The sequence below is a fragment of the Atractosteus spatula genome, chromosome 4 (assembly GCF_055471065.1).
Source record: "Atractosteus spatula isolate fAtrSpa1 chromosome 4, fAtrSpa1.hap1, whole genome shotgun sequence".
NCBI classification, from domain to species: domain Eukaryota; kingdom Metazoa; phylum Chordata; class Actinopteri; order Semionotiformes; family Lepisosteidae; genus Atractosteus; species Atractosteus spatula.
In genome coordinates, this window is record NC_142709.1 from 49,925,115 (window position 1) to 49,943,395 (window position 18,281).

General features: G+C 37.9%; 1 protein-coding gene across 1 annotated transcript in view; it reads right to left on the reverse strand.

Annotated features, from left to right (window-relative positions):
- Positions 1-293: 293 nt before the first annotated feature.
- Positions 294-18,281, reverse strand: part of LOC148836488 (polyprenol dehydrogenase) — a 70,834-nt gene continuing 52,846 nt past the window's right edge. Inside the window, exons 6-7 of the mRNA XM_088914096.1 lie at positions 17,206-17,413; positions 294-3,344 (exon numbers count right to left, since the gene is read on the reverse strand). Of these exons, the coding sequence (XP_088770222.1) occupies positions 3,117-3,344; positions 17,206-17,413 (436 nt within the window). The 3' untranslated portion in view covers positions 294-3,116. The remainder of the gene's footprint in view (positions 3,345-17,205; positions 17,414-18,281) is intronic.

An 18,281-nucleotide genomic window follows, 5' to 3' on the forward strand; every position in this document is an offset into this window, starting at 1 on the left:
TTATTTAGATAATCCTGCCACCTTGTGTTGGTGTTAGCATTTTCATTAGACTTGATCATAAGATCATAAGATTCAAAGTTGAAATCTTCCAAAGTATTTGCTTTAATTTCATTCTCGGTAAAATATTGATCAGCCAAATTCTGGGAAGAGTCCTGAATCAAAGAAAGTTGCTGCTGACATATTGTGATTTTATTTTACTCAAAACACAAGTTCCTGAAATTTATTTTATAGAAAACCCCATGTAATACAATGAGTCTCATTTATTCCAAACTAAAAGCAGGAGAGTAATAACATTGTAGTCCATTCGTTTATTCTTCCAAAAGCACAATATGAAATCATTCTAAAATAAAATACTCAAAAGTGAAGACATAATTTTCAGTTTCTTTTGCATTGTTTAGGCACAGAGCATGATGTTGAATCAAAGCTCGCATTACTGGTGTTTGGTTGTTTGAGTGTAGTATTTTAGCATTGCTGAAAGAGCTTAAATGTCAAATGCAATTTCTACCTAAACTGTTGTATGCAGAAGATGAAGGAGCACTTTCTCACTATAAATGAAACACCTGGTTCAAGGACATAAACAGGCAGGTGGCAATGCTATTCAACTTATGTTTGTTTTGTACAGCATGTCTTATATGACTCTTTGATAGAAAATGATACTCTTAACATGTAATGGAATATAATTTAAATGGAGTTTCCTATTTAAGTTCAAATCAGAACATTTGTTATATACTCAGCATCAAAAGATACGTATCACTTATAACTGTAATTAATTCATAAAGACAGCTTTTTTATAGCAGTTTCACAGGCAGTTTATTTGAACATGCATGGCGTAGGAAATGTATTACGCTGCTTATCATTAGACAACAACAGTGTTGATCAAGAGGCTTATTATGGAAATCACAGACTAATAGCGTGTATGGCCACTGACAGAAGCATAACAAGCTGTCCATCTGTGATGCATAATTTGCACCAGGTTACAGATGCTATCTTGTGGGTTTCGGTCCCATTCCTCTCATAGAGTCTGGACAAGCAAGTACCTGTTCACTGGTGTCTGAGCCCTAGCTGCCACAAGCTCATCTCACTGGTGCTTAATGGTGGTCCAGCCCAACATCCACATTCACTCCATTTAGTTACAGGCGCAGCATGAGGATGTGGTGTTGTGCCAGGATGAGTCAACAGGAAGGGTGGAAAGTGAGATACCAGGACTCAATCAGCACAGTGCTACTGTATGTGGTCAGGTCACCCTTAATCACTACAGGTGGTGTTCTTTAGCAGCTAGGCCTTCCTGTCCAGGACATCATACTGATCCCCATTGATTGCTCTGTGTATTCAACCACTATGGTTCTGCTTGTCTGCATCAAAATCAGGGCAGTGAACATAAAACCTTAGATCGTTGTTACACAGTGCTTGATTGAACATATGGAAACTACAAAGGTCATGTTTTCTTCATAAGCACGGCATATACGATGCTTTCTGTAGGGTTCTTTCTTGATTTTCGCCAAACTTGGCATCCAATGGGTTAAATCACCCCCTTAACTGATTAATTGCTTATAGAAAAGCTGACTTCATTCAACTGCAACATGAGCCAGTCATGGATGATAAATTAATCAAAATTACAGCAAAAAAACAACAATGAAAAACAATTGTATACTATTTTCAAAAATGTGTAAAAATGTGTGGCAAGTTGGCCCGTGAAATGTCTGTAGTGACCGTAGGTGTGACACTAGAGGTCACCAAAACAACTTCAAAAGATGGCTTTGTACACAGTTCACCTCAGCGTAATGAGGTTAACCTGTTTTGCAAGACTGTTTCGATAATTATTTTGGAATATGGAAATTCTCACACGGGTTTGGTTTTGTATATAAGGGTGTGGTACTGTATCTCACAGGAAAGAGACAAGTGTTTTCCCAAGCTCAGCTGAAGTGTGTAGATGCAACAATAGTAGGAGTTAAGCTGATACAAAAGTACTGTGTTTTTGTTAAATCCTTATATAGTATGTGGAAGACTTTTGCTTTGTGTTTTAGATTTTGCCATGTCTTTATAATAAAACCTGGGAACACCTGGACCTTTAATTTTCCTTAGGGACTGGAGCAGAGTTAGGGATCTTCCATAAGTGATACGTTCTTTTTGATGCTCAGTGTATAAATATTTTTAATAAGTGATCCATGCAGCATTTCTGAGTTAAAATTATTATTATTATACACTCAGGCTTTGTAGGTATAAATGTAAAGCATGACAGCATCTTAATGAGACAGCAGTACAAAATGTGCTAGTAACTTAACACACAGGTTAACCACATAGTTTCTTAAATTCCTGAAGCAATTTTAAAAACTGACTGACGTAACAAGGTGCCGGGATCTTATGAAGGAGCAGACAAGATTTTACAAACACATTAATAATGGATTAACAAATATCAGTAATAACTGTAATCTCACATGGTACTAATGAAATCTCGTATCTCACAGGATTTGCAGAAGAGTCGACAAGACACCTAGGGGCTTCCCAGGAGCTCACTGTGAGGAAGATCATATCTACGTATGGTCACAGTGTTACAAGGAAAAGAATCACGTTTTAAGAAGCATGAAAGTCCTTTCTTGCTTTTCTGCTTTTAACTGTAGAGTTAAACTGTTGTTTTTCATTGCTTGGTCTCTCATAGCTTAAGGGTAACAGAAATCTGGTTCTGTAACTTAGTTTAGAACAAAGGAAAAGTCAAAAGGCAAGAGCCTAACAGTGAAGGGAAAATCATTACTCTTTAAGCCTCTACCCAAATACTGCAAACACACTACCATGAAATCCTACATACAGTATGACCACCCAGCTGTTCCTGGTGGGCTCTTTGATGCGTGTCAGTGCAATGTTACGGCAGAGTCAGCAAAATTCATTATTCAATATTTAGAAGACTCTAGATCGCAGCAGCTTAAGAAATGACGCTGTACGTGTTTATTTACGTTACCTCCAACTCACAAAGGTTGATATGTTGCGTGCCTTTTTGAATGTAGTTATTACGCATTTCACTGTTTATTGGGCTACTGATGGTGGTAAATGTGAGTGCGTTTCTTCTGCTGAGGAAGGCAGACATCTCGGTGCTGTGCACCGACACCAGGAGGAAGGCCAACCTAAAGCACTTCTGATGTCAGCTGCCGGCTGGACAGGCTGCACTGGCCCTCCTCCTGAATCCCCACATAGCTGCAGCTCAGCCTCCACAGCCGTCTCTGGAGCTCCTCGTCGTAGGAGGCGTCTGCCGATTTCGTCCTTTGCCCGTTGTACAGGTAACAGCCCCCCACCCCCTCCAGCTCTGGAGAGGCGGCCGCATAGACGGACGTAGATGCTCCCTGCTCCGGGCTCTGTCAGGGCACACAAGAAACAAACCAGCAAAATGAAAAACATATTTCTTTCAGGATCTGTTTCCCCATTCTGATCAGGGATATTGATCAGGGTTTGTTTCGCACTGAAGCACCGAGATGGTTAAATCAGATAACAGAGTTGCTGTCTTCAGAACTGTCATTTGAAGATAATACTAGAATATTATAAAGCTTAGGTTCATTTCCCCAGATTTCATATGGCAAAATCCAGAATATGCAGCATATTTTCCCATCCATTCAATTTCTGACCACTTCATCCAATTCAGGGTCACAGGGCAGCTGAACCTGTCCCTGCAAGCAACAGGCAGTAAATCTGTCTGTAAATTGATGAATTGCCAATAAGGAAGTAATGTTGATTTTTGAGGCTCAGGTGTTGAAGAACAGGATGGAAATCAGGGATCAAAAGGGAAATTCCCTGCTCCATTCAGGTCTTAATTTCTCTTTCATTTTAGGTAGGTTCTTGCTTCCTCCTGAGTGCTGACTGCTGTTTGCTTTTCTGTTATTTTTGAGCACAACTGGGTGACCCAGCAAATGTACATATAAAAAGCTAACTGAAAATGAGTTTGTTTTCATTTGTATCAAACTTAAATTAGAAAAGAAATATCCTACACTTTATTAACAACTGTTAAACATTTAAATTATATTACTCTTCAAGACTGAGCTCCAACTTAACCCAAGGCTGCTGCAAATTGCTGTAAAGTCAAGTCTTAAACAACTGGCAATTCCAAATTGACTGGGTATGAAACAAAAATATGGATATGAAAGAAAAATATATTGCTTATTACATGTTTTAAAGAAAAGACTACCCCCTGAAGAGAAAATAAAAGGTATGTTTTCAGCTTTGTTTGAATTCAGGACAAAATTGCTTAGCCTTGAAGCAGTTTCTCTACTTTCCTGCATTTCTGTATCATGAAATAAAAATTACAACTGCTTCAGCTGCCTCTGAAGGAGTCATGCAGACAACTTCTCTTCCATCATTCTTGATCAATGAAGGAACTGGCTCCAATCGTAAAGCCTCGAGCAGCTTACATTATGTACACCCTTTTGTTAAAACAAAGCTAAACTTCACACAAAATTTACTTATTCATGATTCATCTGCATCACATGTCTTTTGTATTTGCTTTATACTAAAATAAGATGCCCAGTCTGTACCTGTAATATGGTAAGCAGTACATTTTGTTTAACCTGGAATTACAATGTGTGTCTTTAAAGTCTGATAATTTTTATAAATATTATAATTTTATTTTTAGCTCTGTTTTTAAAGGAATCACAAATTAAAATTACTAATAAAACTACTATTAAGGATACTTGAATAAAAGTGCCTTTGGTCATGTTTCTCAGTGATTTCACTTGAATAAGGCAAACACAATTGATAAACTCACATCAAAAGGGCTATTTGTAGGATCATTAACAGTAACAAATCTCATTACCGAACCCAATGACCTGATCAGTCACTGGAAAGTTCTAAGAGACATTGTATGCTCTTATTTATTGTATTCTCAAATATTTTAAGTCAAGTGATAGAATAAGCAGCCCCTAGGCCTCTATCAATATTCAGAACCCAGGATGTGCTTCTAACGAGATATGTCAACTTTAAGCTTCTACCATGTTTTGAAATCCAGAAGTATTTTTTAGTCATTAAGAATGAAGAAGGTAGGCCAAGATGAAATTCAAAGGTGCTGGGTACATGTATTTAGGATAAGGTGGCACATTAAATTAGTAGAAGACTAAGAGTCTAAGGCACTACCAGTCCTATAATAATAAATACATATTGCTGAGTTCAGCCTGTCAGATTCATGATACTTATGGAAAAAATCATTAAATATACCCCCAGGAGTAAGAAAATGAAAATATGAAAATATACGTTCTATCACAACAGCAAGCCAGCATTTAACGACCTTGGGAATATGAATCATAAAAATAATCGAAGACTCCACAAAAAATAGAGACATTCAATTAGGCACCTGAATCATACACACGAAGAGTAGTAACGTCCCCAAACACACACAGGCGTAATGGGAACAACTGCTGTTATAGAGCTAATTAAACTTTCTTGTCTCCACAGTGAAGATGAAGACACAAATTGAGCATGAAAGGACATTCAGTGTGGGGGGCTCTTAGATGAAGCCCTCTAAATATCACTGGAAAGGTTTTATGGATTTAAAAAAAATCTAAACTAAACATTCGAGTTTATAGCTCAGTCACCACTACATGGGAACAGTGCAAATGTCTGACACTGGAAAAGCATTTTATGACATGTTTTATATTTCTTTCAGTATTTACTGACAAACAGATGTCAAAGGATTATTTAAATAATCAAAATGGTTTGGCCTGTGATGCATATAATTTTATAAGAAACTAGTAAAACTAAATTTAAGCAATGGATTATTCATATATTCTAGAATACACACACGCTTTTCCAAGTGTGTCCTTCACATTTAGTAAATGGAACATGTCTCTTGAATATTTTGGGAAAAAAAAACTGAACCAGAATTTTAAAAATCCTTGGAGAGTTAGTAAATGCACGGTGACAGATGTTTGCCCAATGACACTGGGTCCTACAGAATATAGTGGAAATACATGAAGCCATATTGCCTTATACTCACACCCCTGTGATATATAACTAAATGTAATTCAAGCTAATATAGCTAATACAACCGGTTGGAAAGTCAGCTTGGAAAATTAACTTGTTTTCTGTGTTTATATACAGTATATTTTTCCTTAAGTACTGTACTGTATGTGTAATTACTTAGTCATATTATTATGATATTATTATATTATTATGTAGTCATATTATTACTTTGTAGTAATATGACTACAAAGAGAAATGTATTCATCTTCTTACGTAGCTATTTACAATAACATAATAGTGTTCAGTTTAGGGGAATCAAAATCAAATTCTTATGTTAGATTTCTTCAAAAACAAGTGTAGTGTGATCATAAAAACAAACCCCAAGGTAAATACAGTAAAACTTTTAAATTATATTACACAGAACACAAAATTACATTGCTCGTGGACAAGTTTTCACAAAACCATGGGGTCCTCCATAACAAGGAATGTTAAAATAGCACGCAGGCAACACAAACCAGTCATTAATAATTATTTTTAATTTATGACAATCAATATTACTATAATGATCAATATTCGCTCCTGCAAATGTTTGTGCACAAAAAGCTAATCACTTTAACGATAGACAAGACTGCAGATGAGATAAAAATTGTACAAGTCTCATATTAAACGTTCGTGGTAGGTTGCAATTTATGATTGGTGGATAAGTCCAAGTTTTCAATTTTTTAGGGGCAAGGATGACCTTACCAGAGGGTTGGAAGTTCAGACAAGTGGGCAGTGCTGGGGAGAGTCTGTGGGGAAAGCTGAGGGATTGACCTCTGTGACCTGACAATTTAAAAACCAGAAAGCACAGACTTCCAGCGCTGGTCACCCCCTGCTGTGTTAGAAGAGAGCAGAGCCTCTGTTATACACCTGTCTGCAAGAGAGGGGGAAAGGGAACGGCGCGTCCATCTGGGACTGAAGAAAGTGTGGGAAGAGCCAGAGGTTTTCAAAAGTTATTTCTGGAAAGGTGTTTTTATATTTTGAAGCTTATATGCAGTTTAGCTGATGAGTTCTTATTAGAGATGGACTTTGGAAGACCTCTAGTTAGAAGTGGAGCGGCGGCCTTCGTTTGTTTTTCGAATCGTTTTCGCCGTGTAAATAAAGGAGTACTACTTTTAAGTTTTTAAACCTTTTTTACCTTTTACTTTTTAGCACATTTGTCTAAATAAAGTGTACAACATTACGGTATAATGGTATAATGGAATTATGGTAAAAAAGAATGTCAGAACACATTTAGGTTGTGTACGTTGTTCCCATAGCACTAAGCCTTCTAAAATGTGTTCTGAAATTGGACATTTCTTGGTGAGTAGTAACACTCCTGGGGTTCTGTATGTACCGTCATTTTTTACCTTTTCTTATTACACAAATGCCAAACAAAAGGATACTGCTTCTGTTTTCATTCTGTCTCTTTCGGAAATCCATGTCTTCCAACAGAAACCTCAATAACAGCACATAACAACAGCAACAGCAACAATAATCATCATCATCATCTTTGTTTTACAGTATATAGCACCAAGTGCTATACAGTAAGAAGAAAAATGCTAACAAGACAAGGAGATAAAATGAGCTCAACTGAAAACAGGGGTTAAGAATGCAGTAGAGGATGCAAGGGGCAGACACAAACACTTATAAAATAAAGGAGAAGAAGGATTTGAGTCTGCATTTGAAAGGGGTCAGGAAAGGTGACTCTGATATCCTTGAGGATAAAATTCCCCCCAAATTTGTTATAAGAGTTTGGGGGACAAACAGGCTCAAATGATGCAAAGGTGGGGCATAGTAAATAGGAAGTCAGTAAGGTTATTCCTCTTCTCTTGCCTTCACAGACGTGAAAAGACGAGGGCAATTTTTATTCCTAGATTTCAGTGAGTGTGATGGTTCAACTTAGCAATATGCCAACTGATGTAGCAGGTAAAGAGGATGTCAGCAGAAGGAGTGGAGAGAATCGCAGAGAGACATTTGTCTCTTGAGTGGAGAACACCAGCTGATTACCTGCCAGTCACAGCATGTTCTCAACTGTTCCCCCGGCGCATGAGTTTATTAACCAGAGGATAATTGAAAAGGTTCTGAAATGTAACTCATCCTGAGGATAATGTACCGATGGCAAAATGAAAATGTACAGATAAAATGCAGTCAGAACAGTATATAATCCAACCATTTTACTGGGCATGCTGAAAAAAATGCTTGTATAATTTTCTGTGTGTACACAACTGTGAATACACTGGCCTATGCACATACACTGCAATTAAAGTTGGCTACTTTGCCACTTAAGTACACACACTTTCTACACAAATGATTTAACTCACCAACTTCAAACATTGCTCTTTGGGGAGGTTATGCAAATATTCCTTGGAAAAAAAATCAGGGAATTTCACTTTAAAAAAAATGAAGCAGCCATTTGGCACAGAAAGCCAAATCTGGCATGGCAGCTAACATTCAATTAGACTGAATTAGGCAAATTATGTTAGGGCAGTATTTAAAGTGTAAGCTTACACACGGCTCCGGGACGAGTGTAGCAATAAGTATTAGGAGTTAGAACTGTGCTGTGCGCCAAACTAAAAGATACATCACAAAGCAAGGAAAGAAAGTGCCTGCATGACCCATATCTAGTTCCTCATTATATGATATACATTTGGTTTTTGCTAAGTAATTCTCTTTGCAGGAATCTGCTAATGATTTCAAATTTTGAGATCACAAGAGCACAATTAATGCTAGTACTGTTTTTAAACATACAAGAAAGCACTCATACACAGTACAAATTCACTGTGTTAAAACACTGAATTAATCAGGGATTGAAACTGGGTTGAAACCATATGGCCACCTGTTCATTTCCAGTTAAATGTACACATCCAGTATGTTTAGGTCATTTGATTTTATTTTAGAGGAGAGCAAAAATAAAACTGAATTAAACCAAGCCTATATCACAGCAAACTCCAAATCTAATACTGGATTGTGGATTTCCTTGTCAGCCATTTCTCATCCTTCAACCTAATGAAACCCTGATACCAAGTACTGTGTGCACAGGCTGCATTTAAGATTGGGACAACATTTGGATTAAATTTATTCCAGAATACAGCTATCAGGACAAAAGTGTTCCCAGGTATGATAACAGGTACTGTATGTCAACAAAACATCATTCCACAGAAAAAAAAAAGATGTAGATCTCAAGAAAGAAATCCACACATTTCATTATCCTCAGCAATGACTGTCAAGATCTGTTACCAACAAAAAATACAGGTAGCATGAATGTTTTAAAGCCCTTACTGGATATCTCTTAATAAGGTTCTTTGAAGGTTATGATGACATTTTTTTTGTATTTCTTCAGTTATTATACACTATCATGGTCTTCATTGCTTCTGGACTGAGCATAGATGTGATTAATGGCGCATTTCTGGTTGTCGGGCAAAATCCCCCCCCGTAAAAGGTCATTTGTCAGAGCCATTGCCCTAAATAATAACACAATGCTGGTTTGTATTGTATCTTTTGAAACATTAATGTGCGCTTGAGGCGTATATGTGCAAGTCATGCAACAGACATCAAAAGAAATTTTAATTGCAAATCCAGCTTTCAACAGAGAAAAATAAATCCATGTATTCGTTCCTGAAGCCTGCTCTGCTCTTTTAATTGTCACAGAACTAATTAATATGATACATAATTAAAAAATGGGGGAAAAGGAACAACTATTAAAAGTAATAACAACCTAAAATGTGTAATAAAAGCTTGATGAAATGAAAATGAAAAAAATGATTTGAGAGAACAGCAAGATTTTTTTGCAGCACATATTTGTGGATTTAACAATTCATGCACATAAATGCTGTGTTTTATTTATAGCCCAGGGACAAGAAATAGTTATGCTCATAATTCTTTTTAATCTTTTAAATCAGATTCACAGGAAATCTGCAGGCACATTGAAGGCTTGTGATTTTGTTGTTCACAGGCCAATTTACCTCCTTCAGTCTTACTGCATTTAGCTGTATTTTCAAGACATTTTTACCATTTTTCTTTTTTAGATAGTAACATTTTGTTAAAACTATATTTGGTGAAAGACAATAAAACCTTTATCTTTGCTTAAAAGTACATTCAGACCTACTGTATAGCAGAGTGTATTTAATAAGATTGAGATGTATTTTTCTTTGTTAGAGAAGCAGTCGTTGCTCTTCAGCACTCTCACACAACCAGTCAACGGTGAAATAAAACTAAATGGTCCATGAAAATGCTGGGATTCCACCTGAGACAATGAACCAACATTTGGAAAATATGTCAGTGAAAACATGTTGAAATGAGTAAATATGCAATGCACAAACACACAAATATTTGTAAAATGCAATGCACAGCTATGTCAACCTTTCCTGTTCTTTATTTTAATAAGATCCTGGCAATTCTTTTAATTTTCTTCTGGATTCACCATCCTGGGATGAGTGTCCTCGGTGGAGCCGTGATCTGAGCTGACATGTCAGTTTCAAGCCAAGACTAATTGGCAGGCTGTTCAGGTACTCCGCACTGGAGTGCTACCAGGACAGCTGGTTTAGGTCAGGCACAGCTGTCTCCATGGAGTCAGATGCTTTTACTGGGAGCTGTGTACTGCCACACACACGCCCTTTCATACCCCTCATTTAATTACATGAGAATATCATTAGAGAGCTCACTATGAGCCTAGACCAGAGCCACAGGGAGCAATGTAAAAGCACTAGAGACAAAAAAAACTTGTCCTCTACAGTCCTTCTGTTACCAGGTTTGTACGACCAGCAACACAGATTTTACCCAAAATACCCTGCATGTCAAACAAGTTATTCTATTTGCTTTGGTCATAACGTGTTGCTCATTAACTTAGGATATTCTCAACTTGCTCAAATATGCCATACCAAGCCTCCCACTATACCAGCAATGAGTGAATTCTCCAGACCAAAGGCCTCCCTGGTCCAGTCACACAGCAGTGGAAACATATTGAGAAGAACTGACTCCACCTCATAATTGGCACATGATGCCAGTGCTGAAATGGATTGATTTTTTTGCAATTCCGTGCCTCAGTTCACACAGTAAAAAAAAAAGTAAAATAACCTGCAAATGTGTATTCCTAGAATTTGTTCTGCTCAAACATGGGTCGTTTTTCAAGTAAAGTTCAGCGAGTGTTCCACAACACATCAAAATTAATAATGACCAATTAATAAATATTAAATATCTCTATAAGCAAAACATCTGTGTTGTAAAAGAACATAAGAAAGGTGAGAAAGCAGAGGAGAATTATCCAGATCATTTGGTAGCTAGTAAGTGTGCCAGGTTCTCTGTGAGTACCGTAAGTAATCCCAAGATCTCATCCAGCCATTTCCTGATAGACGTCAGGTTATCAGCTTTAACAGCATGCCTGGACAGCTTGTCCCAGGCTCCTATAACCCCGTTTTAATTCCAATTTAAAAAAGCCTCCTGTTCTCAGTTTCAACTGCATGTCCCTGTAGTTTCCACTTGTGTCCTTTGGTTCCTGTTTCACTGTTGGTTCTGAAGAAGCCCAGGGGGTTGACTCTATATATTTTCCTTTGAGGATTTAGGAAATTTTGAATCAGGTCCCTTTGTAGTCCTCTCTATTCTAAAATGGTTAAAAAGATTCAGCTCGTTTAGCCTGTGGGTGAAACACGGTCCTTTAAGCCCAAGCATACAGATGGCTAAACACACACCTTCATGAAAAACTGGAACACAAATGGGGAGGAGAATCAAAATCATGACGGTTGGTCTCTTTGGCCCTTAGCCCTAAGGAGAGGCTTCGCCACGGTCATTACTCTGCTTGACTTAACCCTGTGAAATGCCATTTACTACTAAGTCCAGGTTGTAACACACAACAGCCTTGCATCTGAAGTTCTTACCTGAGAAATGATGTAATCGAAAGCTTCTTGAAGCCAAGTAAAAACAAGAGTTTGGGGAAGTATTTCTTTTTCTTTTCTTTTTCTGTGCATGTTAGAATATACAATGTGACCTCCAACATTCAGAGTTTAGTTTTGACAAAGCTGTCTCAGTGAGACCGGTCATCTTTTGCTGTGCATTTGCAATGAAGTATTGTGATTTGAGGCCTGCATGCATTTATGAAACACAAGGAATTGCCTTTTTTTTAGAAATGTCTGAAATTGTTCACTGCATTAGTCCCAGGGGCCCTGCTGCACCTGATGTCTGTAATGTGGCCGCAGCTGGCAGGGGACGAATGATGAAATTCGTGCTGATGTTTCCCTTCTCTGAGGAAGCAGTGGATTGATTGGGTATCAGGGAGTCGTTTACAAGAGCCAGCTAGTGGAACATCCAAGGGGCAATATACCAGGAAACTAACATGCCTTTCCAGAGTTTTAATCTTGATCTTTCCTACGTTCTGTTTTTCCCCACCCGAGCAGTACGAGCTGGGTGAAAACATTCTTCTTTCCTGGTTTTCTTTGCATTGCACGTCCATATTTGCCTGCAATTAAAAACTGGTTTCTGTTTATGTAACGAGTAAAGAACCTAGATGCATGACCTTGACGTTCTTTTAAAAAAATAAGAAATTAATAGAGCCTTTTTAAAAAATTATTTGTATTTCATATATGTTACAAAAATTAACTGTTGGTTCAAATTCAAACATGCATGTACTGACTATGACTCAAGCAATCTTTTCTGTAGTCTTACACTGTCATCTTTCCATTGTTCAAGCTGTAGAAGATCAGTGTTTGCTTATTTCATTTGATTCAAACCTTTATTTAGTCAGATTTGTCAGATTCAAGAGGGACCCCAGGTGGTATGCCAGCTGACCCTGGAAATTTGTTTTTTGCACTGAAAAAGTTAGATGTGTTTTCATATTTTCTATTTTAATAAAATTAGTTTATGTGTCAAATACACCGCCTATGTATTAGCTAAGACGTGATAGATAACAGAAACATATTTAAGGACTGTTTTAGGTTAATCTGAGAAAAATACACTGAGCATCTCTGTGTTTCACTCCCATGTGCATAGAATAAAAATGTATTTTAACTTCTGAGATGGACTCGTGACTGTCTTTTAAGGGGAAACGGGGAAAAATGCAAGCTTGCAGATTGCTAAAGCAGGTAAGCCCCACACTATTGGTGAAGATCTTTGTTTACTGTTGGCAAAAGAGCTGACATGTATTATGTGTAGAGAAAAAGCTGCTAAACAGCTCGACCCGCTGCCCCTTTCAAATGACACAGTCACTTGTCGAATTATTGATATGGCAGGTGATGTCAAAAGTACAATGATAGAGCGCGTTAAGATGAGCACAGATGCTTTTCACCACAATTAGATGAGTCTGTAGATGTCGTTCATTTGGCCAATTTGCTCGTTTACGTTAGATATGAGTTTGAGGGCATGTCCCATGAGGACTTTCTGTTCTGTAAGCCGCTACCATCAAGAGCTACAGGATAGCATTTCAGCTTCTGAATGAATTTGAATGGCATCGACTGAAAAAATGCGTCGAAGTTTGTACAAAGCGATGCTGGAGGTGCTAGAGCGATGACAGGCCGACACAGCGCTGTAGTTGCATGAATTAGAGAGGTTGCTCCAGATATGAAATGGACGCACTGCAGCATCTACCTTGAGGACTTGGCAGTCAAGAAAATGGCTGAGGATTTAAATTCCGTTAGACTCTGCTGTCAAAGTTGTGAATTGTATCAAGGCTTGACCAATGAATTCACGTCTGTTCAGTGTGCTTTGTAATGAAATGGGCAATGAACATGTGCAGCTTTTGCTACATAATGAAGTGAGATGTTATCAAGGGGCAAAGTGCTCACAAGGCTCTTTGAACTGCACTCCGAGGTACAGATGTTTCTGCATGACCAGCAATCTCCCTTGGCACTTTCACTGCTATGAAGAAAAAGCTGCAGCTTTTTTAAAATAAAATCAATGCAAGTGATGTCTCTGCTTTCCCAACTTTGGAGAACTATCTGCACACGTATGGTGTGGCACTTGATGCTGCTGTTCATGATTTGATTGCAGTGCACCTCTTGACATTGGAAGAACAGTTCTCAAAGTATTTTCCAGTTGAGGCCACACCAGAATGGATCAGGAACCCCTTTACTGTTGATGTCATAGGAATACCCAAGGATCTGACCTGGGCTGAGCAAGAGAAGTCGCTCGAGTTATTATCTGATACGACTTTGATGTCAGAATTGAAACGACAGTCACTGTTGGATTTCTGAATCCAAAGACAGAGTGAATACCCAGCCCTCTCATTAAAGGCAGTGCAGTTTTTGATGCCTTTTTCTACTACCTACCTTTGTGAAAAAGTTTCTCTGCTCTCTCTGCAAATCAAGACAAAGTACCACAACAAAATGAATGCTGAGATAGATCTGTGTTTGAAGCTCACTGCCCTCATCCCTGACATTGTAAAGTTTTGCTCAACTAAACAGGCTCACCCCTCTCACTGAAATGGTAAGTGCTCAGTGCTATTTTTATTATATGCGTGTGTGAGTGTGTGTGCGTGCACACTCATGTTGGTCATTGAGATTGTCTGTGATTCATATGAGAACACGACTTGTAGGTGGTACCTGGATGCTTTGGTTTGATCAGGGGTGGTACTTGGTCCAAAAAGTTTGAGAACCGCTGGATTACGGTAATTGATTCATTGCAGTTCAATCTCAAATGCACCCAGGGTACCAGAGATTTGCAAAGGTCAGTCTTCAACCTTTTTCATGTAATTGTTTATGGTGTCATTTTTTGAATGAAGTCAGGGTACAGGGTTCGACAGCATGGCTGGGCACTAAACCAAACAACATCAGATTTCACTTTCATGTTTTTTTATTTACAGTTTAGAAATATATGGACTGTTTTTTTTAGTGTTGGTATTCTTCTTTGCTTTTTAAGTATGGCTTTGATGAAGTAAAATGTACAGCCATGAAACACAGTTCTATTCCCTATAACCGAGATGAAAGTAGACTGAAGCTTGTCTGTTTGATGTGCCCATTGTTTGAAGTCGTTTCCCAAGAAACTGAAGAGCCAAAGTGTTGAGAAGCACTTTTTATCAACTCCTAAAGTGCTTGATTTTCTTTCAAAGCAATAGTTCAACCAACTGTTTTATATAACAATAAGAGGACAGATTTATTTATCCACAGTGGTACAGTCTTCTTTGTTTGATGCTCCCCATCAACTACACTGAGTTCTGGAAGTATGAAAACATACAATGAGTCTTTCAATGACAATGAAGGTCAATTTTTTAAGGGTATTTCGCTCTCTAGAGTATTTTTTTCTTAAAATGTTTGATGTAATACTTGTCGTCTTCTAACTTTCTAATTGAGACATTCAGACATACACACTAAAAAGCTTAAAAGGGATAGTTGTGAGTAAGCCACTATTAATTTTAAAGGTTGTAAGAAGTAAAACCAACTACTTTAATTTACATCCACAAGAGAATATCCTTTTTTCTAATACTGATCTCTTGGTTTGCAGCTGGAATGGGAGCCCAGAATTTTCTTTAGTTTTGAAACTCCTTTGTTTCTTTTTTTTTAGATTTTGTCATCCTTCCTATATAGTGGGCAACTGCTGCTGTTTCCACGATAAAGAAGAAGGAGGCTGGAACAAGCTACCCAGCCATGCTGTTGAAGACGATAACCTGGTTTCTGTCAAGCCAAAGCTGGATGAGATCCTAGAATCCATGAATTAATGGCCTCCTGTTTGTAATCGTTTTTATGTTCTTAAGTTGGAAGAATTTAGCTATTCTGAATGGACTAAGGGCAGTTGCTCTGCTGAAGCACAGCATAAGACACCCTTATGAACTCAGTTGAGCTTCCAGGTCGCTGCACTAACGGAGGACTCCAACATTCAGATGCAAACTATTCAGCAACTATTCTCAAATCTGGTCACAGTCGGGAGGGCATAAGGAACAAGCTAGTAATGAATGCCCACACTGTAAAGATGAAGAGTTTGGAGCTCAAGGTCGTGTGTCTGGATGATCGCTCACACAAACGGTGTAGGTGTACCAAAGGGATGTTAATAAAAATTGGTGCATAAAAAAAATACCATACAGTGCAATAACGATGTAGAGCACTTTTTGAATATCATGCCATTAATAGGAGACATGATTAGTGACAATGTGCCATGCTTTGTCAGACAGATGACTGCAGAGGAAGAAAGCAATTTTTGGAGGTCAAACTATTTTGGAAATCTGGCTACTCCAATGAGCTTGGCACAAAACATCATATAATTAGTCAAAGGAAGTAAATCTCTACATTACCGAGTAACAATTAAGATAATGATTTTTTAAAAAACGTTTGTGAAATCTATCTATAACATAGGAGCAAGTCTGAAAAGCTAATGAATGAGGAATTCAGCAAATAACAGAAAACCCCCTTATCCTTTGAATGTTTGGGAAACCAAAATGGTAGCTGAAATTGCATTCACAATACTACCACAACAACAGCAATTACAGAAATTTTTGCACAGTCATATACTTTTGTATTACAAACCCTTGACATGATCTACAGTATAACTAGGAATTATTTCCTAGGTATTTCTAAAATCACTCCTTCATCAAAACTTTAGTTTGGGTAGAAGAAATATAATGATAAATGGATGAGCATGAATGGCCTTAACAAGAGTTAATCTTTTCTTTTTCTGTATGTTAGAAAGTTTGATGGAAAAATACTTTCAAATACTGAACCATGGCATTTTCTTTCATCTAATGAACTTTTACACACTGGAGTGTTATTTGTGCAATCTGTTATTACTGCAAATCACATTATATATATTAAAACCGGAGCTGTTTTATTCACATCAGAGAAGTGTGAGGATTACTAAACTCCCTCATCTTTTGTGTCTGGACTCCTAGAGTTTAAAGCTCCTTTAGTTTTTTAAGATACTTGTTCTGTATGAACTGTGCTCTTTGCTCCTTACCATGCAACACAAATTCTCAGCACTAGAAGCAGTACTTGCAAAATACAGACACTTTAAGGACATTGCTTCAATGTGTTTAAAATCAGGTAGGAACAGGTAGGTTTCATTTCTCTTAAATGAATCCCTGCAATGGAAAATGGATGTGTAAAATTTTGAATTTTATGGTAAAGGTCACAGTTTAATCATATTTCGATCCCAAGCGGGCAGCACAAGGTTATCAATGTTGTGATTTTTGATTTGGGTGTTATCCCTGAGTTTTACAAGCACATGGGGGAGGATGTTAAAGGAAATGGTCAGGGAACAAGTACAGCAGAGGAGGACGTACTGAATTGCTTGAAAAATAAAGAAAGGAATGGTGAAATGAAAGAAGAGATCGCGCGTTACCTTAAATAGCAGTCTGCTCAAAAGCTGCTTGCAGAGCTGAGTGGGCCAGCTGATGTTCTGATATAGGTCCGTGTTGACCACTCCAGGGTCCACGACGTTGGCTGTCACATGGCTCCCCTCCGCAGTGAGAATCTGCTGCAGGTAATAGCTGAACAGGACAAGGGCAAGCTTGCTCTGGGCGTAGGCCCCATGAGAGGAGTAGCAGGATCTGAAATGGAAGCAAATAGGGGGGATGTTACATATGGACTAAAGAACATAAGAGCAATTACAATGGTTACAGGCCCATAAGGTTGTCAGTTGTTAATTAATTCAAGAATCACAGCCAGGCCCTTCTTGAAAGAAGCCAGGGTATTGACTTCAGCAACATGGCTGGGCAGCTTGTTCCACACTCCCACCACCCTTTGTGCAAAGAAGTGCTCCCCCCATCCCGATAGGGGGATCTCATCCATGCCTTTTTTTGAGAAATCAGGGCACTGACTTTAAGGACATGGTTGGGCAGCTTGTTATTGATTCCCAGAACTCTCTAGGTAAATACGTGCCTCCTGTTCCTGGTTTTAAATGCACTTCCACCCTATCTCCATCTCTAATCATTATACTATCCCTAACACAAGCTAGGACTCCTGACATGCAAAATGTTCTGCTTTATTATGAATACTTACAGTATGTATCTGTAATGTCTTTTGATACAGTCAGTCTCAATTAAGAATCTTGTCAAAGCATCATTTGTAGCCTCTATTAAAGTGTTATGTAGCTTCCGTGATCAATCAGGCGGTAATAGATGTTATTTTTTTATTGATGGTCACCATTAAAAAATATTCATCAGGGGAATTAACAAGATAGATTTGCTATATAATATGACAGATTATAAAACTGAATTTTTATGTGACCTGAAATGAGGCTGCATTTTACAAATTATGTACACTTACTCTAAAATGTCAAAGATACTTCAATGGTAGAAACTAGGCCAATGGAAATTGCTTCGGCTTAAAATCCACCACATAACACATATAAGGTAGAGAGATATTTTATAAGCAAGGAAAATTTAACATCTGGTAACTTTAAAAAGTTCTTTATCA